Source organism: Balaenoptera borealis (assembly GCF_965194805.1).
Source record: "Balaenoptera borealis genome assembly, chromosome: 8".
Taxonomy (NCBI): Eukaryota; Metazoa; Chordata; class Mammalia; order Artiodactyla; family Balaenopteridae; genus Balaenoptera; species Balaenoptera borealis.
This window is the reverse complement of record NC_138865.1, coordinates 119,887,604-119,915,059: the sequence shown is the minus strand read 5'-3', so window position 1 is coordinate 119,915,059 and position 27,456 is coordinate 119,887,604. Positions and strand designations below refer to the sequence as shown.

At 65.1% G+C, this 27,456-nt stretch overlaps 1 protein-coding gene across 6 annotated transcripts in view; it reads left to right on the top strand.

Annotated features, from left to right (window-relative positions):
• Window positions 1-23,836, top strand: part of RXRA (retinoid X receptor alpha) — a 101,223-nt gene extending 77,387 nt beyond the window's left edge. For 5 of the 6 annotated variants that reach the window (XM_082403536.1, XM_082403540.1, XM_082403539.1 and 2 more), the window contains exons 4-10: window positions 371-550; window positions 9,128-9,381; window positions 12,662-12,791; window positions 14,696-14,828; window positions 16,202-16,293; window positions 18,033-18,138; window positions 19,852-23,836. In XM_082403536.1, coding sequence (XP_082259662.1) covers window positions 371-550; window positions 9,128-9,381; window positions 12,662-12,791; window positions 14,696-14,828; window positions 16,202-16,293; window positions 18,033-18,138; window positions 19,852-19,999 — 1,043 coding nt within the window. In that variant the 3' untranslated portion in view covers window positions 20,000-23,836. The remainder of the gene's footprint in view (window positions 1-370; window positions 551-9,127; window positions 9,382-12,661; window positions 12,792-14,695; window positions 14,829-16,201; window positions 16,294-18,032; window positions 18,139-19,851) is intronic. The other variant, XM_082403537.1, reaches the window with a different exon arrangement.
• The last annotated feature ends 3,620 nt before the right edge of the window (window positions 23,837-27,456 follow it).

Genomic DNA, 27,456 nt, shown 5'->3' with positions numbered 1-27,456 from the left:
CCCGGGACCTTCTAGCGTTTCCACGTCCGGGAGATGGTAAGCGGCAGGGTGGCCTTGAGGCTTCCAGAGACGAGGCAGCTGTAGTGGTGACGATGGCATGGGGGCAGCAGGGCTGCGCCCCTCTCTGGGCCGTGCCCTGGGTGAAGGGCTCCTCGCATCCCACTCCTGAGCCCGGCAGCCCCGGGGGCAGGACGGCCGACCTCCTCGGGCCGCCAGCTCAGACGCGGAGACGGCGAGGACCCCGGGGTCCAGGTCTTCGGCGGGGCCGGGACGCAGCCCTGCCGCGCTCGCAGGCTGGCTCCCGTACCCCAGCGGGACGAGCCCCTCCTGCCAGTTGGCCGCAGGATGCTCACGGCCGCCCCGCCTGCAGGCAAGCACTACGGGGTGTACAGCTGCGAGGGCTGCAAGGGCTTCTTCAAGCGGACGGTGCGCAAGGACCTGACCTACACCTGCCGGGACAACAAGGACTGCCTGATTGACAAGCGGCAGCGGAACCGGTGCCAGTACTGCCGCTACCAGAAGTGCCTGGCCATGGGCATGAAGCGCGAAGGTAGGTGGTGCTGGCCCTCTCCCTTCTCGGAGCGCAGGGTGTGGCTCTGGACTTGGCAGTTTCGCGGAGCTCCTTTGCATACCTCTGATGACGGGGTGCTCACTCCCTCCAGAGGCGGCTGCTGCTCTGTTGGCAGCACGTCCCCGGGGGCCGTGAGCTCACTTACCGGATCTTTCCTGAGTACCCGCTGTGTGCTAGGCTCTGGGATTACGGAAGAGACACTCTCGGTCCTTCCTGCTGGCGGCTCCCAGCCCCGTTGGGGACAGACATTGATCAGAGCCTCTTCAAGGGCGTAGTGGGCCCGGCCGGGTGCCTGGGCTCCGGGAGAGGCAGAGGCAGAAGCACGGCGAGAGCCAAGGCTGGAGGTGGGAGATGCGGGCGCTGAATGAACGAGCCCGGGAAAGCGTGCATGCGGGTCCTGGAGCCTTGTTCCCCCTGCTCGGTAGGGGACGGTCGAGGAGACCCGGGGCGGGGGCAGCACTGATTCAGGGGTGGGGGCAGGGAGCTCTGGAGACCATCAGGACGTTCCCAAGCCTGCTGGACGCCGGCTCGTCCTGGGCTGTGCTTCCTCCTACGGACCTGGCCGGGGTGCCTTGCGGCCCCAGGTCCTCCCAGTAGAGGGACTCGGGCTGCAGGTCCCTCAGCCTTGGGTTGTGACAACATTTATTAGGGGCGGGTGGGGGCGTGTAGCACGGAAGGCCGCTCCCCTGAGGTCGCTGAAATTGTCAAGCTGTCCAGCCAGACCTGGGCCCGAGCCCAGGGTGGCTCCTCGTAGCCCCTTGCCGTCTGTGGGCCTCGGTCTCCCCAGCGCAGGTTTGCTGGCTCCTGCATTCTGGGTGACTTCTCTCAGTTTTGGTCTGCGTCCCTGCTTGAGTGTCCCGTGCCTGAGGCCTCGTGGCTTTAGGAGGTGCTGTGTGGGGTCCCTTCTCCGCTGCGGCTGTTCCCATGGTCCACGCGTGGCTTGTGTTTGTCCACCTCCTTCCCACCGGCTCCTGTCGGGGTCTCGGGCTGGCGTCTCACCACCGAGGACCGTCCTCTCGTGGGGACTGCAGTTTTCATCTCCTTTCATTTATTTATCTCTTCAGCCCCACTTGTTCTTGCTGAGAAACCGAAACCTCAGCTGGGCCGTGTGGTCCTGCAGGATTTGCTCCTTGAGGCCGTGAGGCCGCCTGTGCAGTGCAGTGATGTGATGGGGGCTCGGTGGTAGCCGCTGGTGAGGGGCGGGGTGCCTCCTGGGCTTCAGCGTGAGCGAGGGGCCGGCCTGGGCTCCGGGCCCTCCTGAGCAGGGCACGTGTTCCATAGAGACCTTGGCCCACCCTTCTTTGTCTGGGTGGAGAAGCTGAGCCCAAAGGGTCCAGGGCTTGTCCAAGATCACACGTCGGGCTGGAACCTGGACCTCTGGCTTCCAGTGCAGATCTTATTCCTTTAGGGCAGCAAGAGGGCAGAGGAAGCAGGTGCCTGGCTGGGGGAGGCCTGTGTCCCAGCCCTGGTTCCTCTGGCCACCCTTTGTAGTCAGGGTGGGCTTCCTGGAGGTGGTGAGTGCAGCGTGGTTCCTGAAGGATGGAAACTTGGGCAGGGGGCAAGCGTGTGGTGGGCAGCAGATCAGTCCGCATCCAGATGTGGAGCCTGGCCAGAGGGCCAGGTGCCAGTGTGCTGAGGGGAGGTGGGGCCCTGACATGCAGCTCACGGCTCGGGGCTCCCTTGTGGGCACCACAGTATAGAGTGAGATCACTCGCTTGCTGAGCTTACCACCCCCGGTGCCTGATACCACGCCAGGCGCTGGGCACATAGCAGCGAGCCGTGGGCATCCATCCATTGAAAGTGACCGTCAGACAGCCAGGCGGGGCCCCCCAGGTGTGATCAGTGCTGCTTTGGGGGAAGCCCAGGGGACTGTGGGAGCCCAGAGTAGGTCCCTGGCCCGGCCATGGACATAAGGCAAGGCTTGGGTGGGCAGATGTCCAGCTGACACCAGAAGAGTGGAAGGGTGTTTGGCAGACCCCGTGCCCAGCTGGCGGGGTCAGCGCATGCCGAGGCCGAGAAACTCAGTGGATGTGGCGCCCTGTGGGGCCCCAGAGAGTGACCGTCCACGGGTCCCCAGGCCACTTTCCCGTAAATGCTGACCCCCTCCTAAGGCCCCCTCAGCCTGTCCACCTATGAGCCTTGGGCAGACTCCAGCTGCCTGTTCCCCCAAGACCTGGGGGAGAGTGGGTGACACCCCTCTCCTGTCGCAGTGGAGCTGCAGGCTCGGGGCTGGGGAGGCAGCGGGTCTGACCCCTGTGCTCGCCGGGGGCTGTTAGGAGCGCCCGCTGTGTGCGGAGCCTCTTTGGGGACCCTGTCCTTGTCGCACACACTCTCAGCCGTGGTGCTGTGACGCCGTTCCCACACCTCCCGGGTAGAGAAACGGGGTGCAGGGGGGAGGGGCGCTCGCGGAGGTCTCAGGGCCGCCCTGGCGGGGCTGGGCTGCTCCCGTTTGCCTGGGCCGGAGCCGCGCCGCCCATCTCTCCGTCTGGTGCATAAATCTGGAGCGCTGGGCGCGATCCCGAGGCAGTGCGGCCCTCGAGACCTGATTTATGGGCCATTAGATAAATACCTGATGCCATCAGGACCCCCCCCCCCTTGCCTCCTGCTGGATTTATAAGTCACAAGCAGGCAGTCAAGACCCTCCTACACCGCCCTCTCGTGCTCCCAACACAACGTAAAACTCTCCTCACCACCATGCGGCCCGCGAGCCCTAGGGCCACGGGAGGAGGCTCTGTCCTGGCGTGGGTGGCAGCGCCCGTCGTGCTTCCCATCGCCTGCGGGGCCCGGCCCACTGCCTCGCTCTCGGGAGGAGTGACCGGTGGCCCCGGCGCAGCCTCGGTGCCGGCCCTGCAGGGGGCTCGGTCCTGAGGCAGCCTCCTTCCTCTCTGCTGTCCTGGGGCGACCCCTGCCAGGAGGGTTCCCTGGCAGTGGCAGGGCTGGTGGCAGCATGAGTTGGGGCAGTGTGGGGCCCAGGGGGACGGGGCCCCGGAGTGCCACCCCAGCCTTGGCCGGGAGCATGCAGGATGTGGCTTGTCCGCCCCCAGGGCCGGCCTGAGCCCTCCTAGGTGCCAGGCCCACACGGGTGGCCATGCCGACTGGCCTCGGTGCCACACGACCCCTGGGAGAGGCTTGTGATCACACCCCTGTTACAGGTGGGGCACAGGCTTGAGGCTGGCCCCTGGACCGGCCGACCGCAGGGAGGGCCGGTGGGCACCCCGCCCCGTGCTGGTAACGAGGGACGCGGCAGGCCCACGGCGTCTCGTGTTGGGCAACGGCAGGGGCGTGCGCACACACGCAGCCCCCGGGGGCTCGTTCCGCAGCATTCCGGGGTTGATGGGGCCCAGGTGGGAGGTGCCCCGCGGGCCAGCCCTCCCCGGGCTGAGCCCGGGCCTGTCCGCTGAGCGTGCAGCTGCAGGGCTCGGGGGCCTGCCGATGCTCCCGTCTGAGGGGGGAGACCTGACAGCAGCAGGCTGGAGGGTCACCCCGCTGCCTGCCTCTGCTTCCTCCTTCGTCTCTGAGGAAGGCCTCTCCCCGTTTCCTTCCTGCGCCCCGTCCCCTGCCTCCGAGGGACTGGGGTGTGGAAACGGCAGCGCCTGATGCGTGTGCTCAGGCGGGCATGGCCCCGCATCCGGCTGCGGAGAGGGCCCCGCTGGTGCCCGCACCTCCCTGTCTATGTGGGGCGCGTGGCCTTGCCTCTCCGAGCCTCAGTTTCCTCGCGGTGCATGGGGGTGTCGGCAGGCTCCCCGAAGGGCCTGTTGGGGGAACGTGGCGGGTGCCAGCCCCGTGCCTGGCGGGTGGTGGGGTCAGAGAGTGGGGGCCGCAGCATGTGCATGTGTATGAACCCGTGTGCGTGCCTGTGTATGTTGCACGTGATCATTCTTGTGTGCAGGCCGCTTGTCCTGAGTTGAGCCCCCTAAGGGAAGGAGGGACGTGTCCTCCGAGCTCGAGGGACATAACTCGCCCTGTGACCTCTGGCAGGGACATGCCCCTCCAGCCTTGAGAAAGAGGCAGCCGGGCCAGAAATCCTTGGAGAAATCCCGTCCTGCCTGCCCCGGGGGGCCATACAGGGGATGGAGGAAGGGCCCAGCCGCTGGCGGTGCCGAAGCAAAGGAGGTGGCAGGCCTGTGGTCCCCCCCCAACCCCCGCCCAGACACCCCTCCCACCTCACGGCTTCCTGCCCGGCCCCAGGAGCCGGGAGGGCGGCGGTGGGCGCTGTGCAGGTTGTGGGGAGGGAGTCCCACCCTGGCTGTGGGCTGCTGTTCCCCTGGACGTCCGGCACCAGCTGTCTCCTGACGCCTGGGACCCCGCTTATGTTGCGCGTTGAGTGCCTCTCCCAGGCACATGCTTGGCTGCTGGGGGAGGGTCGGCCCCGGGGGCTTTTCCTGGGGATCCCCGGCGCGGGGGCCCAGCCTCCTCTGCCCTCCCGGCAGCGTCCCCTCCCCGTGCCGGCCCCTCTGCCCGTGGCTCGGGGCTGGGAGGGTAACGAGGCCCTGTCTTGGCCGACGCCTCCCACCCGAGGCTTCCCGGCGCCAGCGGACGTAAGTCAAACACAGCTACGTCTACGAGGTGGTTGAACTGGCAGAGCATGAATCCCCAGGCTCCCTCCCGCACCCCCCCCCCCCCCCCCGTGTTTAAATAAAACAATAATATTTGTAACGATGTTGCTCAGAGCGCCGGGCCCTTCACGGCTTCAGAGTGCTTCGCAGAGCGCTCGCTAATTAATTCTGGATGTCCCCACGCAGGAGGCAAGTGCTGAGGGACCCCCACCTGCCACCCCGTCCTGTCTGGAAGGGGAGGAGAGCCCCTTAACGGGGCCGTGTCATGGGGGCCGTGCGCGGGGACGAAGCCGCGAGCGTCCCGAGGGCGCCTCCTGTGGATCCAGCCTGGAGGCCGGTGCTGTCCTTGTCACTCCGTGGCTGGGGGAGCTGGGGCACTGAGAGGCCAGGGACTCACCCGGGGCCACACAGCAGTTGGGGCCGAGCAGCGTCTGATTGCAGAGCCTGTAGCTTTAAGCTGCCTGTTCTCCTGAGAGCTCAGCCGCACGCACCCCTTTGGTGCTCCGGGCCTCAGTTTCCCCACCTGCTAAAACGTGCCTCTCAGCTGTGTCCCAGCTCTGAGGATTTAGGGTTCTGTTCAGAGGACAGACCCTGGGGACCCCCACCCTCAGGGTCTCAGGGACACTGGCCTGCCAGGGTTCTGGGTCCCCAACACTCCGGATGCTGGTCCAGATCAGCCTGTGGGGCTGCCGCCCACCGGGCCCACTCTTCTCTGGTCTGTGACCCCATCCCCTGTAGCAGGCGGTGACATGAGGAGGTGCCCTGCTCCCCCCAGCATCCGCTGTGTTGGAAGAGGCCAGAGCCAGGCCGGCCAGCTTGAGCTCCCCACCCAGCCCCACCAGCTGTCAGACTTTCCAGAAGCACCAGGCTTGCAAAAACTCTGACTCCAGGCCTCCCGCCTGGCTCCGGGGCCCAGCTGGTGGATCTGAAGCGTGGGCCAGCCCCCTGTCCCGAGTCTCGCCAGACGGATGGAAAGTCTCTCACTCGAGTCAGCGTTTGGGTCTTGGAGAGCGGAGCCCCTGGCAGGGGCCATCCGTAAATAGCCATTTGTGGATGCGGGAAGGATGCAGGGCCGGCCCTCAGGGAGCCCCGTGGCCCGGAGAGGGTCTGAACGGTCGTTGGCGGGGCCGACGTGTCGGAGAGGGGTCCACGTGGACTGTTGCAGAGCTGTGGGCGGTGTTCCAGGAATCGCATGGGCCCGGGGGACCCCCAGGGAGCAACAGAGGGGAGCCCTCACACCCCCAGGCTTGGAGGACGGAGCGGAGGTGGGCTGGCAGAGCCCCTAGAGCTGTGGCCTGAGGAGGAAGTGGCCGCTGAGAACCGTGGCCGGGCAGGAACCGTGGCCGGGCAGGGCGGGCACCAGAGCCACGGACCCCCTCCTCCCTCCTGCTGGTCCCCTGCATGTGCAAGACCCACCCGAGACCAAGGGTGAGAGGGCCCGGGTGAGGCAGCCCCGAGCTCGGGCCCCGGAGCTGGGCAGGGCGGGTGGGTCTGGAGGTACGCGGGGGGCAGTCCTGTGACAGCGGCGTCTGCGGGAACAGGGCACTGTGTTTTGCCCGGTCCAGACTTCCTGCAGGGGAGGGTAAGCCCCGACTGAGGCCCAGAAGGGTGATGGCACGTGGGAAGCCCCCCCGAGGGGCCGCACCCGCCCGGCCTCCGGAAGGCCTGTCCCAGCAGTCAGACCAGGAAAGAGAAGGGAGCGCTGAGAGCAAGGGTCCCCCAGGAGCGTGAGGGTGTGGGTGCCAGGCTGGGCTGAGGCTCACTGGGGAGGGGGGCTTGCAGGTGGCTTTGGGGACAGAACTCTGGGATGGGTCAGAAATAGGGAGAGGGGAATCCAGGTGGGATTGGGCTGGATGGAGGAGGGGCACCAGCCTCTGGCCATCCCGGTGGGCATCCCTGGGAGGGCCTGAGGCCCCCTCGCCGAGTCCCCATCTGCAGGGCAGGATGGAGGCTGGGCAGTGGGCCAGGAGTCAGCCGGCCTGAGTCAGCTCCTAGGCTGGAGCTGACCCAGGGCCGCCGGCTCGGCCTCCTGCCTGTGTCACGTCTTCTATCTGAACGTCCTACCCTGAGGTCCCCTAGGAGTCGGGGGAGTGGGCCGTTGACCAGAGCCTCTCGGTGCTGTGGTCCAGAGTGTGGCGGACGCAGGCAGAGTGGCTGCCACGTGGCCCGGGCCCAAGCAGGGTGCGCAGGGGCTTGTCCCCTCCCTCCGGCAGGGCCTGGCCTGTGAGTGGCAGGGTCGGCAGAGACCGTGAGGGCCTTCACACTTGTGCAGGTGTGGCTCTGGACCGTGGGATCCATCCCGGCAGGAGCAGTCTGGGAGCCAGGCTGCGTGGTGGCTCGTGGCCACCTCCTGTTCCACCCCCGGAGGACCAGTGCTGTGCCCGTCCAGTTCTCAGGGCCCTGGGATTCCGGCCGGGGAGGAGCTGCCCGTGCCGCTGGGCACTGTGGGGGGCCCGGGCCTGGCCCTCAGGACCCCCCCAGGTCAGGATGATCTCCCATCTCTTACTAGGAACCTTGTGGACCGGGGTGCGCCCCAAGAGGCGGGCCCAGCTCCACCCGGCCCTGGGCTCCATGCTGGGGGCTGCGTGCAGGCCCTTCCCCTCGGTGGGGATGGGAGTGTGTGACAGAGGTTTCACTGCAGCCCTCGGGAAGTCGCCTCGCACAAGCTCATGCTTCGCCTTGGGGTCTCCGGGGGCCCCAGGAAGCCTTGTGTGGGGTGGGGGCTGAGGAGCTGGCCCTGAGGAGGCCGTGGGCGCCCTGGGAGTGTCGGGGGACGTCTGGACATCTGCTCTGTCTCAGCAGAGCAGGACCAAGGGAGGGCGGCCGGCGGCGGTGGTGGGCCCCGTCCTGGTGCTGCGGCCCTCGCTTAGTGGCATCTGGTGCGTCCCTGGGGAGGCACAGGCCCAATACGCCCAGGGGCTCCCCCGTGCTGGTGCTGTGTGGGCAGCCTCTCCCACCCCGCCCAGGCCTCCTTTTCCCGGGTCCAGGGCCCTTGGTGTCCCCAGCAGAGGAAGGGGGGGTGTGAGGGTCAGCAGAGGGCGCTGCAGAAGCCCCCGGGAGCCTTCTTGGGTCTTTGCGGGGCTCTGGGTGGGGTCCATAGCCTGGCTCTGGTTCAGTGTCGCCTTGGGCCTGCTGGGTGACCTCAGGGAGGTCTCGGCCCCTCTTGGGAAAGGGCGGCTTGAGCTGCATGGGCTGTGAAGTCGAGGGTCTGTGAACGCCCAGCCGTGGGGTGCCTGGTCCCCTCGGCCTTCCTCCCACGTGGGTCTCCGCGGGGACGTGTTGGAATGAACCGTTCCCTCTCTGCCTCCTCCCATCAGCTTCTCTCCCTGGGTTCCCAGAAACTAGGCTGCCCCCCGACTGCAGCATCTGCTCAGTCTCTACCCTCGTGCTGGACCCCCGCACCCGCCCGGCCGGCCCGGGCTGTCCCGTCTCAAGCCTGGGTTTGACCCAGTTTGTGCTCTCCCCCAGCCCCTCTCCTCCCCGCAGCAGAAAGGGACCATCAGAGATCTGCCTCTCACCCCATCCTTTTCCTGGGCACACTGGACCCTGTTCTCGGCCACGCCCCCCACAGTCGCACCCCTTGTTCTGCTCTCCAGCTGACACGAGAGGCCCTTTCATCAGTAACATCTCTGCTCTGGTTCTAGGCCTTGACGCATGCTACCCCTCCTGCCTGAATTGCTCTCCCTGTTTTTCCTGTTCCTTCAATTTCATTGTCACTTTATCCGGGAAGCCTTCCTGGCTTTGCCTCAGTCCATAGCCCATCAAAGCCCTTCTCACTCCACGCTGGGATCCCTGTTGAACCGTCAGCTTCCTGAGAGCTGGGGCCCATCTGCCCTGGCCCTGGGCGGGTCCTGGTGTGACCCATAGGCGAATGAATGAATGAGAGGCGGCGTGTTCTGTTCTCAGAGCGCACAGCCTCCGGGAGGCCAGGCTTGGGGCAGAGGAGGGGGCCGCAGTCTGGCCGGCTCTGAGCAGCGTCCTTCTCCCCGGCCCCGGCCAGCTTGTGGGCGCGCCGCTCGGGCCCTGGCGGCGGAGGGGCTGCCGCGGGGGCTGCGGGCTGACAAGCAGCCTCCCCGTGCCTCAGCTGTGCAGGAGGAACGGCAGCGGGGCAGAGACCGGGCTGAGAACGAGGTGGAGTCCACGAGCAGCGCCAGCGAGGACATGCCAGTGGAGAAGATCCTGGAGGCCGAGCTGGCCGTCGAACCCAAGACCGAGACGTACGTGGAGGCAAACGTGGGGCCGAACCCCAGCTCGGTGAGTGCACACCCGCCCTGCTCTGGGGACCGCGGCCCCGGGCGGGCTCCTGGGAGGGAGACCCCCTCTGTAATGTCCCCAGTCGGGTGGGTGAGTTTTTGGTTGTTCGGCTCAAAGCCCAGGACTTCATGGTAACCTTCAAGCTTCGTGTTGTCTCTGGCCCGTCGTCCAGCCGGGTTTCCGGGGTTCTGTGTCTGCCCCAGGTTTGCGGGCAGCGTTAGGTCCAGACTTCATCTGTGTCTCCCGTGTGCGGTCAGGGTGGGAGCACAGCCCTGTGGCCTGCCCTGAGGTCACCCTGGCCTTGCTCCCTCCATTCTGTCCCTGGCTCACAGTGGCCCAGATGGCACCGGACACACCTGTCCAGCTCCCTACCCCAACCCCAGGGCCTTTGCATGTGCCACTCCCTCTGCTCCTCCTCAGGCTTCAGTCTCAGAGAGGTGTCACTTCCTCGCGGAGCCCCTTTCCCTCTTGACTCCCCTGGTGCCCCTGTTCTGTGGGCTCAGAGCCCCTGACGTTACTCTTCGCGGCCCCTAGCACATGGGGGCCACACCGCAGCATGTGTGGTGGGTTAATTCTCCATCCTTGCCATCAGGCTGTTCCACAGGACCCTGCCCTGCCCGTAGGTGCTCTCATGTGGCCCCCACCCCCATCTCCCGAGTGTGAGGGTCCCGTCTCATCTGTGGGGGGTCGCAGGCCGCCCTGCTGCCCCGCCATCTGTGATGCCCCAGGACCACGGCCCCTCTGAGACACCCACTTGGGTTGCGTGCCAGGGAAGGCGGGCCCTCTCCTGGGCGTGCCGCCTCTCGTTGTAGAATGACTCCCCTCGGCTGTGATCCTCAGCAGTCCGTCTGGTCTGTGGTCCGGCCCGACCCTACGCCCCCTCTCCAGTCCCAGTGCGGGGTGGGGCGGCTGCGAGGGCTTCACGACTGAGTCGAAACCCTGAAAGAAAAGTCAGGGGATCAACCAAGGCCTGCCAGCTTTTAATTTTGTCAAGTAAGGATGTTATTTGGAAGAAAACAAATCTGCCATCTTCGCTCTCCACGAATTCAGAGTAGGTGGAGGGGGGTCTAGGGGACAGGCAGGCGGGCCGGCCGGGCAGAGGGTCTGCCCTCGTGCTGCAGCTTGCGCTGGGTTGGCCTGGGTCCCGCTCTGGGGATGGCTCGTTAGGCCCCTTCCGTCGACGCCAGCGACACCTCTCTGCCCTGGGGCAGCCTCGGGCCTCTGCCTGGGCATCCCGCTGTCACCTCCTAGGACAGGGAAGGTCTCTCCCTCTTAGTCACGGGCTGGAACTCCAGAAACTGCCGTTGAATGAGGCCTGTTTTGTCTCTGAGTGGGAATCCAGTCTCGGAGAAGTTAAGTAATTGCTGGAGACCACCCTGCGGGACGGAGCAGGGCAGAGCTGGAGACCCCTCCCCCAGGGGAGCCCCCTAGGCCTAGTCCTGCACCTACTGTGCAGGCAAACTTTGCCCCCAGCTCTAGGCGTGACTTCGTGCTCACCTACAAGGCCCCGGCCTGCCTGGGGAGTGGCTCAGGGTGACAGCCTGTGCCCCGGGCCTGCTTTGGGCCCCTTGAGGGCGCGGAGGGGGCCGTTGGCCAGTGGCCAGGGAGAAGGCCCGACCCCTGGGGCTCTCCTCGGGTCTTCCCCACGCCCCCTGCTTCCCCCTGCATGGCTCCCCCATGCCCCCCCACCATCAGGCTTGTGCTCTCACCTCGAGGGGCTGCCCTGCGGCATGGAAGGGCAAGGGGTACGGTCCCCGGGGAGTGGAGCCTGGCCGCGGTGGCTCCGGCGAGAACCTGGCCCTGGCCTCTGGCACGCTAGCTGCTGGGTGTTTCGCTCGTGTGAGCCGGGACCCCTTGTGGGCCAGGCTCTGCCCATGGCTGCCGCTGTCCATCAGACGGGATGGGGTGGGCGCTGCCCGCAGGGTGTCCTGGGCACATGGTGTCCGGGGCCCAGCGAGTGTGTGGACTTCCGGTTGACGCTCCTGGGAGGTTTGTTGGGGAGCAGGTGGAGGAGGGGACGCCGTGTAGGCTGGGGGCTGGCCCTACGGGCTGCGGGCTGTCACCCGCGGGTGACAACGGGGGCGTCCAGGGGCTGCTGCCTGTCTACCCCTTCCCCCTGAGGTCCGCAGACCAACTGGCCACGCTCCCCGGCTGCCGTCTCTCCCCGAGGTCCCAGGTCCCCTTTCTGCACGCCTGGCTCTGTCCACCCTGGTGGCCTCGGTGCCAGTTTGTCACCGGGCCTCCCACGAGAGCCCTCAGCAGGCCCTTCACGGGGCCGGGTTGTTTAGGCTGCGTCACCGGAGGGCGGATGGTTTCTGTCAGGGGAAGCTCTTCCGAGGGGGCCTCCCCCGTGGGGCTGCCTGGCCGTCGTGGTTTCTGGAATGAGGGGTTTCCACATCCCGTGCACGGGCCTCGGTCCCCGCCCCCTGGGCCCAGAGGGTTCTCCACCCGAGCCCCACAGGCTGGAGCCGGGAGCAGCAGGGTGCCGCTGAGGCCGCCCAGGTTTCCTCGTCTCTGAGAATGACCGGGGCGTCCCCTTCTGGCTAGAACTTTCTGGAAGGGCCTCTGATGTACCCCGTCTCTCTGTGTGCCACCTCCGAGTCTGGTAGGAAGAAGCAACACCAGAGGGGCTGGCACCCACCCGCGAGTCTGGTCTGTGACACGGGGTCACCCGGCCCCAGCCCCCAGGGCTGCGGTGGGGACTGAGTAGGTCGTAGCATGGTGACCTTCCTGTGGCTGCTAGGACAAGGGACCACAAACCAAGTGCCTGAGACAGCACAGATTTTAGTATCTTACGCTTCTTGAGGTCAGAAGTCTGAGCTCAGTGTCCCTGGGCCAAGTCAGGGCATCGGCAGGGCTGGCCCTTCTCGGGGAGAAGCTGCTGCCTGGCCCGTCCCTGCTCTGGAGGTGCCTGCATTCCTCGGCTCCCGGCCCTTCCTCCGGCTTCGGGGCCGGCATCCCTCCTCCATCTCGGCCTCCGTCCTCACTCCTTCTCTCCGCTCTGACCTCCTCCCCCCTCCAGTAGGGACCCTCGTGATGGCACTGGGTCCACCCACTTCACTTCTTCCAGGGTAACCTCCCATCTCAAAACCCTTAACTCGGCCACGTCTGCAGAGTTCCCTTTGTCGGGTAGGGTGGCACATTAGCAGGTTCTGGGGTATAGGACGTGGGTGTCACCGGGGGCGTTGTTCAGCCGCCACCGCCGGGTAAGGCGTGCGGCGGGGCCTGGTCTGGGGCCGCGTTCTCTGCTCGGTGCTCACTGTGGTGCCCCTTCCTCCAGCCCAATGACCCTGTCACCAACATCTGCCAAGCGGCCGACAAGCAGCTCTTCACCCTGGTGGAGTGGGCCAAGCGGATCCCGCACTTCTCCGAGCTGCCCCTGGACGACCAGGTCATCCTGCTGCGGGCAGGTGAGTGGCGGGCCTGGCGGGGGCTGGGCAGGCGCGGACAGGAGAGGGGCGGGGGCTTTGGAGCCCCGTGGGTGGGACGCGGCCTTCCTCCTGCTGTGTGAGGCCGCAGGGGAAGGGGCACGGGCCGGGGCTCCTGCTCCAGCACTGCCCCCCCCAGCCTGGGTTTTCCTCCCCTCCCTCATGAGGAGGGATTCAGTGTGGGGTCTCTCCTAGTGGCCCTCAGAGGGGTGAAGGGCCATCTAGGGGACCTGTGGAGAGGGAGGGGTGAGCATGTCCAGCAAGGGCTGCCCTTGGGGGTCTGTGTGTTCTGCCTTCTCCCCCCACTGAGGCCGCAGCCCCTTTCCCAGGCTGGGCTTGCGATGCGCGAAGCTGGTGCAAAATAAAGCTCGCTCGGTGCTCAGCACACACCCCACGGCCGAACAGGTTGTGAGGGAGATCCTGGGACCCGGGGGCGGGGGTGGGGGGATGGGAGCGGCAGCTTTGGAGTCCCGACGAGGCAGCTGCCCGCCTTCCAGGCCGTTCTCTCATCTGGAAAGTGGGCACGACGGCCGTGCCGCGTGGAAGCCGGTTTCTGCTGGGACACTGGGGTCCTTGGCGCAAAGCTCGTGCCAGAGAGGCAGTAGGGACGGGCCAGCTGGGAGGTGCTGGGCGGGAGCCTCGCCCCACGGGTCCATACGTGCGCGCTGGGCCCCGCGGCGTGCACCTGCTGACTGCGTGCTCCGGGCCTGTGCTGGGAGCCGCAGGAGCATCGGGCCAGCCCAGCGCCTGCCGGGCCCACTCTTGGGGCAGGAGGGCAGGTGGCAGCCGGGTCAGAGGTAGGAAGGGGCTGGGCGGGCCTCAGTGGGGGACGGGAGGGAGAGACGCAGAGTGGTCGCAGAGTGGCAGGGTAGGGCAGGCGCTGGGGGGCTGATCCTGCCCCTCGCAGAGCTCTGGTCCTCGGCCCTGGTGTTTGGCCAGCGGGGTGTCCCTCCCTGCTGAACCTGGGGGCGGGGAGAGCCCGTGCCTAGAGGAGTTTTCCCTCTGGGGCACAAAACCCAACACCCAGAGCCGTCAGACCCGCAGGGTTGGGAAAGTCTGGGACCAGGGGTTGGAGGGGATTCTGATTCACTGACCAGGCAGCCCCTTCCTCTCCCTGGGCCTCAGTTTTCCTCTGTGTAAAGTGGGGCCAGTGCTTGCTTTGTAGGGTTGAATCAGGATTAAATGGGATGATCCTTGTGATGCTGTCAGCTACCAGCCCAGAACCTTCAGGGCGCTCGGGAGTGGAGGCTGTGACGGTCACTAGTGACGGTCTTGTGGGATGATTCACGCTGTTCAGTTTATAGGGTCATCGAAACACTTGCTCACAGAATCGTTTCCATTCCTTTCTGTAGCCCTTGCACCTACTCTGTGTGCGCCAGGGCCTCACGTAGAGAGAGCGGCGAGTCGGCCTTTGGCTCTAAACACACCTTGTTTCAGCTCAGTAATTTACTGTTTTGTGGCATCCGCAAAATGTCAGTCTCTGGGAGTTGGCCGTGGGGGCCAGACTGGCGGCAGCTGCTCCGGGGCCGCCCGGAGAGGGTCCTGGGAGCTCCCTTGTGCTCCGTGGCACAAGTGTCTGGCACTTGCAGAGAGAGACTTCCCTGGCACCCTAGTTTGGGAGCCTGGGTTAAACTACGCCACAGGACATGCTCTGTGCGGGACTTCTCAGGGCCTTTATTGCACGCACTGTAGAGGCATTTCCCAAACGTCAGTGCTTGGGAACTTCCCTTCTGTGGAATGGTCATGGGCTCGGGGTTCATGGAGCCCACTTTGGGAACCGTGGCTTGGGAGGGTGAGCGCTGCCTCTGGGGGGCCCAGCGGGGGTCGGGGGCAGGGCGGCCCGGGGGTCTGGAGCCAGCAGTGACCGTGTGCTCTCCCCGCCACAGGCTGGAACGAGCTGCTCATCGCCTCCTTCTCCCACCGCTCCATAGCCGTGAAGGACGGCATCCTCCTGGCCACCGGGCTGCACGTCCACCGCAATAGCGCCCACAGCGCGGGGGTGGGCGCCATCTTTGACAGGTGGGGGCCCAGCGCACGGCCGTGCCCTGCTTGGCCTTTGTCCTGTGCACGAAGGTTATACTTGCGGAGATGCAGAGAAGTGCAAGGACTAAGATTAAAATCCCTCCGGGGATACCCGACAGCCGCAGCTGACGTTTTTGGTTTGCTTTTCTCCAAATATGTTTTAAAGTCCTGCCCATGGGAAGGAAAGCTGCCCTATTTTTAATGCAAAGGTAGACTGTGCCGTAGATACCGTGCCGTGGTGCTGTCCTGTCGGACGCGGCCGAGACTCTTCCGAGCCGAGACCAAAGCATCGCAGCCCCTGTGAGCCCGCGCGCACCCTGTCCCTGGGAGCCCGGCTGCATCTCAGCGCTGCTTCTGGCGTGTCCCCCGTGGACACACCGCTCTCTGCCCCTCTGCCTCTTCTCGGCACGCAGCCAGGGGGCCAGTGCTGGGCGGTGGGCAGGGGTTGGGGGGTGGGGATGGTGGGGGGAGGGGTCCCAGGCGAGCCCCCGAGAGCAGGAGCCTTGAAGTCAGAGGGGAGCAACAGAAGCACCTACTGTAGCCCCCCGGGGATAAATGTGGGAGTCGTGCTGCCCCGTGGGACAGCTCAGGTAGAAAAGAGGGGCACCACGTACTGTGGGCAAGCACTGGTTTAGACACTGTAGGGATGTGTCTTTGCCCCAGGACGTTTCAGGGCCTTTAACACAAAGCTCACGTACGGAAGTGCCACCAAAAGGGGCTGCGGAGTGCGGGGTTTATTGCCCGCAGACGGCTTCTTTGGAGAGCACGTCCCTCTGGGGGGATGTTTAGAAGTGCAGCCCCACTCACGCACCCAGCTGACAGTTCTGTGGTCCCAGCTGCTAGAGAGGTGACGGTGATGGGAATGTAATAAGTGGCTGGTGACGGGAAGTGGAACGGAGCCTGCTCCGGCTGCGAGGAAGGAGCCAGGAAGCCAGGAGCTGGGGAAATGCCTTCCCGCGGGCGGACTCGAGAGCGGCAGGAATGCGTCGCTCAGGCCTCGGCCTCAGGCCGCCGTGTCTGGTCTGCAGCCCCGTGGGGGCGTGTGGCAGTGGGCTTTGCCCCGGACGTGCGGGGCCCTGGCTCGCCCCGGCTGTCACGAGGTTCCTCTTTAGTCTCTGGCCCCCCAGGATAAAATCCCATTCGCAGACCTTCTTGAGCAAGAGGCGTGGAGCCCCCGGGGCGGGATGGGACAGGCTGGGTGTGGGGACTGTCCCGCCCTGTCTGGGCAGCTCCCTCCCCCGGTCTCCTGGCTCTTCTCAGCTGCCCTCCAGGCCCACACCGGGCTTCCCGAGTCCTTTGGGTTTTTCTGGCAGGCCCTGTGAGGGGCAGGGTCTGACTTGGACGTCGGCATTTGCCTGCTTCCCCCGCAGGGTGCTGACGGAGCTGGTGTCCAAGATGCGGGACATGCAGATGGACAAGACGGAGCTGGGCTGCCTGCGCGCCATCGTCCTCTTCAACCCCGGTACGGCCTTCCCACCGCTTCACCTGCTGTCAGGCCCGGGCGTCAGCCCACCGGGGGGACTAAAGGCCCCGGGCTCTCACCCCCGCCCCACCGCTCACTGGCGCTGCGGCGTCGGCGACCTGCCCCTTCCCCGAGCCTCGGTGTCTCTCTTACGCTGGGGGCACAGCCATGCCACCTTCTTCCCAAGGCCCTTGTGAAGGTCGGACGAGGCCTGCGCAGCCGAGCTCATCCTCTGTGGTTTGGTGAGGCCTCTGGCCGGGCCTTTGGGCGCTGTGTCCAAAGCGAGGCCCCACTCGCACCGGCATCCTGGGCTCCAGAGGAGACGGCCTCTTCGCGCGCTTCTGCTGCCGAAGTTCTGGAGCCCGGATGTTTTGGGGGTGGACGGGGACACCGGGGGCAGGTTGGGGGCTGCTGAGGGCTTCTAGGGGGAGGTGCAGGGAGCTGACCAGGCGGTGGGAGGATGGGACGGCCCTAGGGGTCACGGGCCCTGACTCCTGGCCCTCCATCAGCTCCAGTGCTGAGGGCCGGGCTGGGGTGGAGATGGAGTCCGCTCATGGGGACAGCCCGTTGCCAGGGACGTGTGTTGCCCAGGTTTGTGCTCGAGCCCGTGACCCTGCCAGCATGGGAGGCTGAGCCACGTGTCTCGGCCCTGCCTGGCGGGATCCCCGTTGAAGTCGTGCACGGCTTGGCTCCTGGCGCTGGTTCACCTGTTGGGGCCCAGGCGTGGGGTTGCTGGGGACAGAAGGGAGATGTCTAGAGCTGGCAGAGCCCCAGGGCCTGGGGGAGCCCAGTTGCAGAGGAGCCTGGCATGTTCCCAAGGTGCCCAGGACCCCAGGCCACCATGGCATTCACGCTGGGCCACAGTGCTCCTACTGGGACATCAGACAGCTAGGGCAGGGCCGGTGTGGGACCCCCTGGTCTGGGACTCAGAGGCCAACGGACAGCAGTCCTGTTCCACGGCTGAGCCCGCAGGGGCTGTGTCAGCTTCAGACCAGCAGCAGGGAGGCTCTAGCCTCTGCCCCCCGAGCCACTAGGACGGACCATGCCTGGCTGGGGCCGGCCTCAGGGCTGTGTGAGCCCAAATCCAGATGCCCAGTGATGGCTGCTGTCCGGGGGCAGTGGGGAGAGAGAGAGAGGCTCGTCCAATGTCAGCTTGCTGGGTAACCTCAGGAGATGAGGAAGCACAGGGGGCTTATTAGCAGAGCTTTGCCCGGCCGGGGGGCTCTCAGTGCCTCAGAGAGGCCTGTGACAGCTCACCAAGATGAGCCAGGGCCGCCCGTGCTCCTCAGCCTTACCCCTGGGCCCTGGGGGTTTTGGTGACCCTGGTGTCGGGTATCTCCGTCCACAGGCAGAGCCTTCCAGACTGGGCTCCTGCCGCCAGGGTCCCAGGGCTCAGGATGGCTTCAGGGCCCCCCATAGCGTGGGTCTGACTGTTTCAGGTAGAAGAGGGTTTGGAGCCTTCATCTGGCTCGAAGGGGCTGAGACCCAATGCAGCAGAGGCCTCTGGAGTCAACCCGGTTGCCATGGTAACCAGGAGCCGCCCGGGGGCAGGCCCATCCCACTTTACAGATGGGGCCGCTGAATGGCAGGAGGTCAGGGGACTGGCCCAAGGTCAAGTGGCCAGCAAGCAGCAGGGCCAGGGCTCGAGCGCAGGGCAGCCTCGTCTGAGTGGGGGCTCTGGGTCCCTGGGGCAGCTTCCCTGGGCGGGGCTCTTACCTGCGGCCCCTGCTCCCTCACAGACTCCAAGGGGCTCTCAAACCCGGCCGAGGTGGAGGCGCTTCGCGAGAAGGTCTACGCGTCCCTGGAGGCGTACTGCAAACACAAGTACCCCGAGCAGCCAGGAAGGTGAGCCTCGGCCCAGCCTCTGCCTGGACGGACCTCGGGGTCTCTTTGCAGACCCCCTGCCCGGGGCAGGACCCCCTCACCAGCCCTTCAGACACTCTTGTGAATTAGAAGGCGACACCCTGCCTTCATCCAGGGCAGTGGGGGATTGAGGTGCTCTCCCGGCCTCAGCGGGCACGCTCTCACGCTTTCTTGTAGCCCCACCAAAAAGATGGGCCCAGCGCCGGCACACAGTAGGTGCTTGTCGCTGTAAAGCACGTAAACAAAGTCAGTGCTTTCCTCCGCCTGCCAAAGGGAACCGCTAGAGGCAGGGGCCTGGCGTGCTCACCCCTAGCAGGGAAGGACGCCAGCACATAGTAGGTGGTTTATAAGCATATGCAGAGTAGATGGCCGTGGTCTGCAGACCTGCCCGTCTCTCCTGGCCGACTGTGGGCCCCGGAAGGGCTGGAATTGTCTCCTTTCTGGGTCCACAGTGCCGGGCGCGCCGTGGGTGTCCAGGAGAGGGGGGAAGCATCAGTGGCTTCATGGCTTTCCAAATCTGTTGTCCTGATTCTACCCCCTCCCTCTCCCGCTGGCCGCCCCGCCAACTGGCACACACGGGCCACACAGGGTTAACTGTCTTGCTCAGCCTCATCTGGTTTGGTTTAGAGTGAAACTTCCCGGAGGAGGAGGAGGATGAGAGGAGGGGTGGCAGGCCCGCCTGTTTTTCCTGGCTTCCCGCCCTAGCCCATCTCGCCAGCTCAGCAGAAAACAGCTCGTTCTCTGGCCCTGTTCCAGCCTCTAAGCTGCGTTTCTGCCTTTAAAACGCGGGTAGTGTTGCAGCCAAGCACGGGGCTTTTCCCCCTGAAATACAGACACTGTTAATAATTAATGAGGCTCTGGGGCCCCTGGAGGGTCATGTGGAGAGACCAGGCAGCAGTGGGATGGGGACAGCGTGGGGGGCAGATGTGGATGTCCCTGGAGGGGCATGTGGCCCCGTCCCCCCCCCACCCCACCCCCCAGCAACTGTCCTTGGCAGCGGGGCCACTAAGCCTGGCGTCCCTTTTCCAAGAGGCTCCCAAAGTCTTCCCCTGTTCCTCCCCCACCCAGCGTCCTCCCCAGAAACTCCCCAGGGGGTGGGCACGGCCCGAGGAGCCTCCTTCCCTCCCACTCGCCCTGTCTGGGCATCAGGTGCCTCTGGCCGAGCTCTTCCTGGGGAAGGTGGGCGCTGGCGTGGGGCCCCCTGGAGGCTGGTCCTTGCTGAGAAGGGCTTGTTGGCGCTCAGACCTGCTCCCAGCTCGGGAGCAGCTTCACCTTTGGCGCCCCTGCAGCCAGAGGCATTGCTGGTACTCAGATCTCTTCTCGTAACCCTTCTTCCTGCTTAAAATCCTGCTGTGGCTCCCTCTTGCACTGGAGAAAGCCCACGTGTTGTAACTTCCCCACGAAGCCCTGTTCAGCCTGCCCCAGCCTGGCCACTGTCTCGCCACTGGACCTTCATCCTGGATCTCCACCCTGGGGGTCTCCGTTCGGGGTCTTCTGCCTCCGGGCCCTGACCTGCTCTGTGTGCTCGGCCTGAGAGACCCCCCTCCCCGTCCAAGGCCCAGCTCAGGCAGGTCTCCTGCCGGGGCGGCCTCGGGGATGGGGCAGTGAGCCTGGTCCCTTCCCCAGGGGGCCGCCGGGCGCCAGGACGGAGGGTGGGAGGGCCCGCCCGCCCCTCACGCGGCTCCTGTCCCGCAGGTTTGCCAAGCTGCTGCTTCGTCTGCCGGCCCTGCGCTCCATCGGCCTCAAGTGCCTGGAACACCTCTTCTTCTTCAAACTCATCGGGGACACGCCCATCGACACCTTCCTCATGGAGATGCTGGAAGCCCCGCACCAAATGACTTAGGCCCGTGGCCCGTCCTTCGCACCCGCTGGTCCGGCCGCCCCGCCCGGCTGCCAGCTGCTCTTCTCAGCCGAGCCTGTCCCGCCCCTCCTCTGCCTGGCTGTTTGGACTTGGGGGCGCGGCCTGTCACTGCTAAGCCTGAGATGTGCTGCCACCCTCGTTATTTTCAGTACTACTCGACTGGACCGGGCAGTGGCCATGCTGGGGTGGCAGCCGGAGTGGCAGGAACTGGTGTGAGCGCCGGGGGAGCCCGGGCGGCTCACGGGGTCTCAGGCCCCCGCCCCCGGAGCTACAGCGGTCAGAGGGTGGCTTTGTTCCGTCACTGTTCTGTTGTCGCTGGGTTTGGAAATATCCCGTGCGAGGTCCTCTGTTTGCAGGGATCCCTCTGCCTCCTGTGTGTGCTGGCAACCTGCCAGCCCGGCCTCACCCACAATCGGGAGGAGGGGACAGGTGCGGGGGGGGGGGGGTTGGCATTTCATTGCAAAAGACCCCACGTGCCCCCTGGGAGGACGGGAGGGGCTCTGGGGCAAGCAGCCTTGTCTCCCCTCAGAATGAAGGGTGAGCAACCCGTTTCCAAAGATGACTTTCAACTTTGTCCCTGAGCCAGTCAGAACAGAAGCTGACCTCTGTGCAGGGTTTGGGGGCCACCTCAAGGCTGCAGGGGCTGGAGTCACCTGCCCACCCCACCCCACCCCACCCCTCCTCATTTCTCTCTTTGCATTGTCCTGGTTTCAGCTTCTTCTCCCACATGGTCCTGTCCAGCCCTGGGTAACCAACACCCCCCCCCCCACACAAATCTTCCAGTCTGTGCAGAGGGCCAAGGCTGACCCCACTCCCCAGTCCTGGAGGGCTAGCCTGGTCTCTGGCCCTCCTGGAAGCACTGGGGGGGGGGCCATGCCGACCTGGGCTCTGCTGACCTCTCAAGGGCAGAGGTCACCACCAAGGAGGCCCACAGGGACGGGAGGAGAGGAGAGTCACTTTCCCCAGAGGGTTCTCGGGCAGCTGTGCACGTTGAAGGAGGGACTTGTGGGCACATGGCTCGGGGGAGGGGGCAGATGGTCCATTCTGGAGCGCTCTGGGTAGAGAGGCCCCTTTGCTGGCTGTTCTGTCCAGAGGACTCTTGGGGTCAGGAACCGTTGAGTGCCAGCACCCTTGGGCCGGGGCTGGGTGCCCCTCGGGGACAGCCAGCCCGGCTGTTGTCTTGGCCGGCTGATGGAGCCCTTTGTGGGAGCTCCATCAACACCTGCTCTGGTTGAGGGCACCCCACCCAGCCCTGCACCGGCCCCTGAACCTTTCACCCAGCCCAGGCAGGCAGGCCCTCTGCCCCTGGGGCAGGGGCGGGGGTGGGGTCTCTCAGGTTGAACTGGCCTCTTTTGCACTGTAATGCCGTCTCTTTGGTCCGAGTACTTTCCATTTTCACGCCTCGTACTCCCTGAACCCAGCATTTGTCAGTCGTGGGGGCCTGAGCCGGGCCGGGGCCGGGGGTAGGCGTTAGGGAGGAGTCCTGTCTTCTCAGCCCATCAGGGGCATGCTCTGCGCTGCCTGTCTTCTTCCCGCCGCTCCCCACCAGAGAGGCCCCAGAGCGGGGGTGGGCGTGGGGGCTGTGGGTGCCCTCCCCCCAGGTCTGTTCCCCCAGGTGCTGCAAGGGTGCCCCTGGGGCTGGAAGGGGAGAGGCTGGCCTCCAGGCCTCTAGGGAGGAGGGAGTCCATTCTTTGCCCTCCGGAGTCTGGCCCGAGCTCAGTGTGAGGCACCTGGGCAGAGGGTGTGGAAGCTTCCACAAACACGTCCTTTCTCTGGCACCCCACCCCGCCCTTAACTTGGTGGCGCAGGCGAGGAGTCCCCTGCCACACAGGCACCCCCAGCCCCGTCCACCATCTGAGGCAGAGACGGGGCGAGCCCACGCCTACCTAGTTGTCCCTCTTCCCAGACTCTCCCTGAAAGTCTTGGCAGTCTTTGGGGGCGTGCTTGTGTCAGGCAGAGGGACGCCGGCACCCTCAGGGGCCTCCCTCTGGGAGCCCCTCCCCCTGGGAACGTAGACCGCCCCCCGGCCCACCACCCTGGTGCCTTCTGCAGCCAGATGCACCCTGTCCGCACCCAGCCCCCTCCCGCTCCCCTGGACCCCTCGGGAACGTGGTGGCTCCAGTGGGGAGAACCCAGGATGGGCGCTTTGCTGGGGGGTCGGCCTCGTGGGCTGGCTGCTCGTAAGGCACTGAGGTCCCCAGGCCGCCCCCTCCCAAAGCCAGAAATCCCCTGGCCCCTCGCCGCTCAGCCTTCCGCGGCCCCGCCGGCACGGCAGCGTCTTGGGCTCTTGGGGCTGCCCTTTCGTCTTCTCCTCGGTCCGCTGTCATCGATGTTGTCATGCAGTGCTGTTTGTTTGAAAGATGATGGTGGGGAAACGGCACATTACTCAGTAGAGAGGTAGGATTTTTATTTAACCAGACCTTCAGTAGTATTACCAATCTGGTTCAACTAAGGTGATTTTTTGTAATTATTATTATTATTATTATTATTTTGGTGGGACAATCTTTAATTTTCTAAAGATAGCACTAACATCAGCTCAGTAGCCATTCCGGTGCCCGTCCCCGCCTGCTGGGCGCTTCCGGCACGTCCCCTCCCTGCTTGGACATCAGATGGGGCTCCCGAGGCCGAGGAGTGAAGACGACCGCGCCCCGGGTTTGGAAGGTGTTGGCAGAGCCAGACTCCGACTCGTCCCCCGTCAGGCGTCTCCTTGGAAGCTGGCCTGCCTGGGAAGGTCCGCCCAGATGGCTCCCGGGTCAGCCCCTGGCCCTCTCGTCCCCTGGGGGGGAAGATGGCGCCACACTCTCGGTGTTCCGGAAGGATTCAGGCTGGCAGGCCGGTGGCCAGTGCTGGAGGCCATGCCGAGCTTCCTCCTCCGTGGGGGCCCCTGGGGGGGCCCGGCCGGAACGTGCAGCTAGTGGGTAATCAGCTGATGTTGTCCCCATCACGGAATTCGGTCCCTGCCCATGCAGGTGTGTGGCGTACAATGTACATGCTGTACAGAGACCCTGTGTGCACAGACCTGCTCGCCATCCACACACGTGTACCAGTTCCCAGCGTTCTCTGTTTATTTTTAATCAAGACTTTCCTCCCCCCCCCACCCCCCATTTTCCTACAGATTTGCTTCATGTAAGCAAGTACGTAAGGATCCCTCCTTTGGTGAAATCCGGGTTCGAATGAATTATCTCGTGGCAAGGAGATGCATCTATTTTAAGATGCTTTGGTGCAAACAGGTTTAGCCGTTCCCAGTCCTTAGAATGCCTTAGCCGGGATGCGTAGCTCACACTTAGAGAGGATGACACACACATACAGAGAAAAGAGATGTCTAAAGCATCGGGAAAGGTAGAAAAAAATCTATTTTTGTACAAATGTAATTTTATCCCTCATGTATACTTGGAGGATGTGGCGGGGAGGGGGGACTTGTTTTGTTTCTGCTTCTAGAGATTGAGGTGAAAGCTTTCTGAGTCAACGTTGGGACACAAGGCGGAGCGGAGGAGGGAGCTCTCGGGACGGGGCACGGGCTTCAGACGAAACCGCGGCACGTAGATGTTTTCTTTCTGGGGCAGGAAGGTGGGCCTGAAACTTTCAAGGGTTTTCTTCCCCTTTCGAGTAATTTTTAAGCCTTGCTCTGTTCTGTCCCTGTTGCCAGCTGGCCTTCCCGAGACTCTGACTGTGAAATTACTTCCCCACGTGATTGTTCTCGAAAACTTCGCGGCCGCAGGTGCCGGGGATTCACGAACAATGGTGTTAGAATTGTGGAAAAGAGAAACTCAAAGCCAAACGTGAGAGGAGAAACAAACAAAACATGAGTGTTTAAAAATACATCCCCATTCAGTTTGCCTTTGTGCTGGTGGGGTTTTCCTGTCGGTCTGGAAGTCACCCACGCCGGGGGCTTCCGGCCGCCCTGGAGCGGGAGGGCCTGCCGGCCTCGCCCTGACCTGGGCCGGGTCCACACCAGGCGTCCCAACTGCACCCCGGACGGCGGTGGTGGCCTGTCCAGGGTGGTGAGACTGCGCCCTGGGCCCCCTCCGGATCACAGAGCTCCCGGGAGCCTGCCTCTGTGTCTGGGCCCCGTCCAGAGGCCTCCCGAGAGGGCTGCCCTCAGCGTCCGAGGGGCCAGGTGTGGGCTGAGCCCAGCCCCGGCGTCCACACTGGCTTGAACGGGCGGGAGATTCACACACAGCCACAGAATGAGTGATGTCATCGAACTGCCCCATTCGTGAGCAGGTAGCGACACCCCTTGTCCTCCCACTCGTCCCCATGCTGTCTGGGGGCTGGGCTGGGCCCGGCTGCAGTTTGGCGATGGTCCCCGAACCCTCTTGTGTACCTTCAGCCGGCAGGCACCCTCCAGGGAGCCCCGGGGTGTCCTGGAGCTGGGAGCCTTGAGGGCCAGAGTCCCGCCCGGTGGCGCCGGACACGTGGTACCGAGGGCAAAGGTGGCTCCCGGCAGGAGGGCGTGAATCTCACCACGAGGCCTGTGGCCCGAGTGGCAGGGGCTCCCCTGGTAACCCCCCTAGATGTGCTCGTGCACATACAGTATACACGGGGACACGTGCGTTCACACACGTACAAACGCTCGTACACACGTGCACACACACCACCTCACAGAAACTCAGCGGCTCCTGTCCCTACCAGGGCTGCAGGCCGTGCCAGCGGGACGCTGGAAGCACAGGGCACTGAGGCCTTGCCGCCAAGACCCGCTGCCAGGTCTGCTGCTGCTTGCGAGGGCCTCCCCAGAGTCAGGGCGTGGCCTTGCCCACCAGAGCCCAGCCTGGACCTCCTGGAAGGGGCGGGCACAGGGAGACAGCCTCCCACGGCCTCCGGGCCTTGCTGGGACCGGCCCACTCTGGTTTCCTGTCATAAAAGCTCAAATAATACCAGCCGTGGGGGCCTCCTCTTGGTCTGAAAAGTGGGCCAGCCTTGGGGGTCCTGGAGAGTTGGAGGGTTGCCACCCACTGAGGGCCCCTTGCCCTGCCTTCCACATGCCCAGGCCCGCGGGCTACCCTGGCCCAGCTCTGGGCACGGCCTCCACGGGTGGATCCTGCAGCGGTGTCTTGGGCAGGGTGCGAGGGCACAGGTGTAAGCGGGCCCTGAGGAGGGATGGCTCCGATGGCTGCAGGGCGAGGAGGGGCCACTGGGGTCTCGGGAAGACCAGGGAGAGGAGGGTTCCGCGCGGGTTCCCAGGCCGAGCAGGGCAGTGACCGAGATGACCTAGCCAAGCCCAGCATCCCCCAAACGTTGTCCAGGACAGAGGCTCCAGGGAGCACACCTGGGGTGACGTTACCCCTGAGGAGAAGCAGCAAAGGAGCCAGTAGGCAGAGGGGGCCGAGAGGTGGGTGAGTCCGGGTGGGCAGGGCTCCGACACCCGACTTCTTGTGGTGAGCTGTGCCCCTGGCGAGCCTCCAGTCAAGCGGAGACCCAGGCTGCCTACGGGCATTGCTTGGCAACCTGGCTTCTGGCCTCTCTGCTGCCTCCAGTTGCCATGGTGACTCCTGCCCAGGGCGGTCCCCCTGGACCAGAGATGCTGGGCCTGATAAGTTTATCACCAGCAGGATCAGGTGGTGACAGGATGTGTCAGCAGGGCTTGGGGGTTGTAACCTGAGAGGTGAGGTTTGGGTGGGGGGTTTTGGGACAGAACCGTGCTGAGCACCCCTGGATAACAGGTTCTGGGCTGGGTGCCGGAGCCCAGTGACAGGAAAGGGCTGGCCCTGCCATCAGCAAGCAGGCAGTGTGATTGGAGAAAGGGCATGTGTGGGAAATGGGGGGGACATCCTGGGAAGATGGGGTGAGCCCCCCAGTGAGGCCCCGATGCCCAGCAGAGGATACAGAGGACAGAAGAAGAGTAGGTGTCATCGCTGGGCCCGAGGGCTGCCGTACCCAGAGTGACGAGAACCCTGCAGAGGTGGTCAGGGGAGTTGAGACCTCAGGCAGGAAGTGACCGGAATGTGGAGGGTTAGGGAGAGGGGACTTGTCACGGTTTCAGTCCTCAGCCCCTGCTACCCACACAGTCCCATCTGCCCCCAAACGCGGGGGCTCCCCAGCCAGGACAAGGAGAGGCTGCTGCCCTAGTACGTGCCAGTGTGCCTGGGTCCACGAGGGGGACGGCCAGCCGGCTGCCTGTGGACTTCGCATCTGTCCTGTCCCTAGGGGAGGCGTCCCGACTGCCGGTGACCTCGAGGACTCAGTGTCAGAGTGCACTGGCCATTTCATCCCCCCGACCCCGCCCAGCCGCAGAAGCCTTCTACATGGATCCCCGGACAACCCACAGGAGGCTGGGAGGGGGCTGCAGCCCCGGGGCGGCCTCCCTGATGCAGACAGAGCCCCTGGGAGGAGTTCTGAGTTCTGACGGGGCCCAGCCCAGCCCTCCGCCCCTGTTACGAGGGACCCCTGTAGAAGGGTGCGCTGGGTGCCTCAGAACAGAAGCTTCGGGGCCAAGCTGCCCCAGGTGCGAGGCGGCACTGCCCCCTGCTGGAAGTGCCGGGGCAAAGCCCACCCTGGTCCCTCCGGTCCCTTGTCCCTCCCATCCCTGCAGCCCGCGCTGCAGTGGGTCCCGATGCCCTACACATAGAATCACCAGGAGCCTCACGGAATCCTGATGCCCAGGCCGCCTCCCCCAAGCTGATTAAATCAGAAGGTTGGGGTGGGAGAAGGGAGGGCGGCACGGGTGCTTAGTATGGATGCCCGGGGTGGGCTGGGCAGCAGGGGCCTACTGTGCGCTCAGCCTGGGCCGGGAGGTGGGGCGGGTCCTGCCGTCTCTGGGCCTCAGTTTCCGCGTCCGCACCACGAGGACAGGCGTCTCCACCTCCCAGAGCCGTTGTGATGAGGTGTGCAAGACCTTGGTCATCCAGAAAATGCTCCGAAGTCGCCACTTCCTGTTTCACTTCCGTGCGAAGGGACTGTTGCACAGAGGCGCAGACCTGGCGGGGGCTGGAGCCCTCGGAGCTGTGGCCTGCGGCCACGTCTGGAGGAGGCCAGGGCTGTGGGCCCGGTTCCAGGCCGGCGGACCAGGAAGGTCAGCACCATCGTGTCCTTGAAGGTGAAAATCCAAGAGCAGGTCAGAGCTGCCCGGATGGGCGGCCAAGCCCTGGGCATTTGGGAATCCCGGGGAGGGGACTTCGTGCAGTCATTCACGGATGACACTCATCAGGCCCAAGCCCCACCCTGAGGAGCTTTCTACCCCACTAGGGCCCCTGGGTCTGAATCCAGGAGCGCCTGGACATCCCTATCCCGCCCCCCTGCTGGACGACCTGGCCCAGCTGTCCCCGAGCCTGACCCCCAGGCCCTCCCTGCCTGGACACCTGGGGCCCTGCGCTAACCTGGCAGGAGTGCCGCGGACACTACGACCCAAAGCCTGTGCAGCTAGGCGCTCAGCACCCAGCGGGGCTGGAAAAGGCTGCTTCCGCCTGTGGGGCTGTGGTTGGTTCCCGTCTTCACAAGGCAGA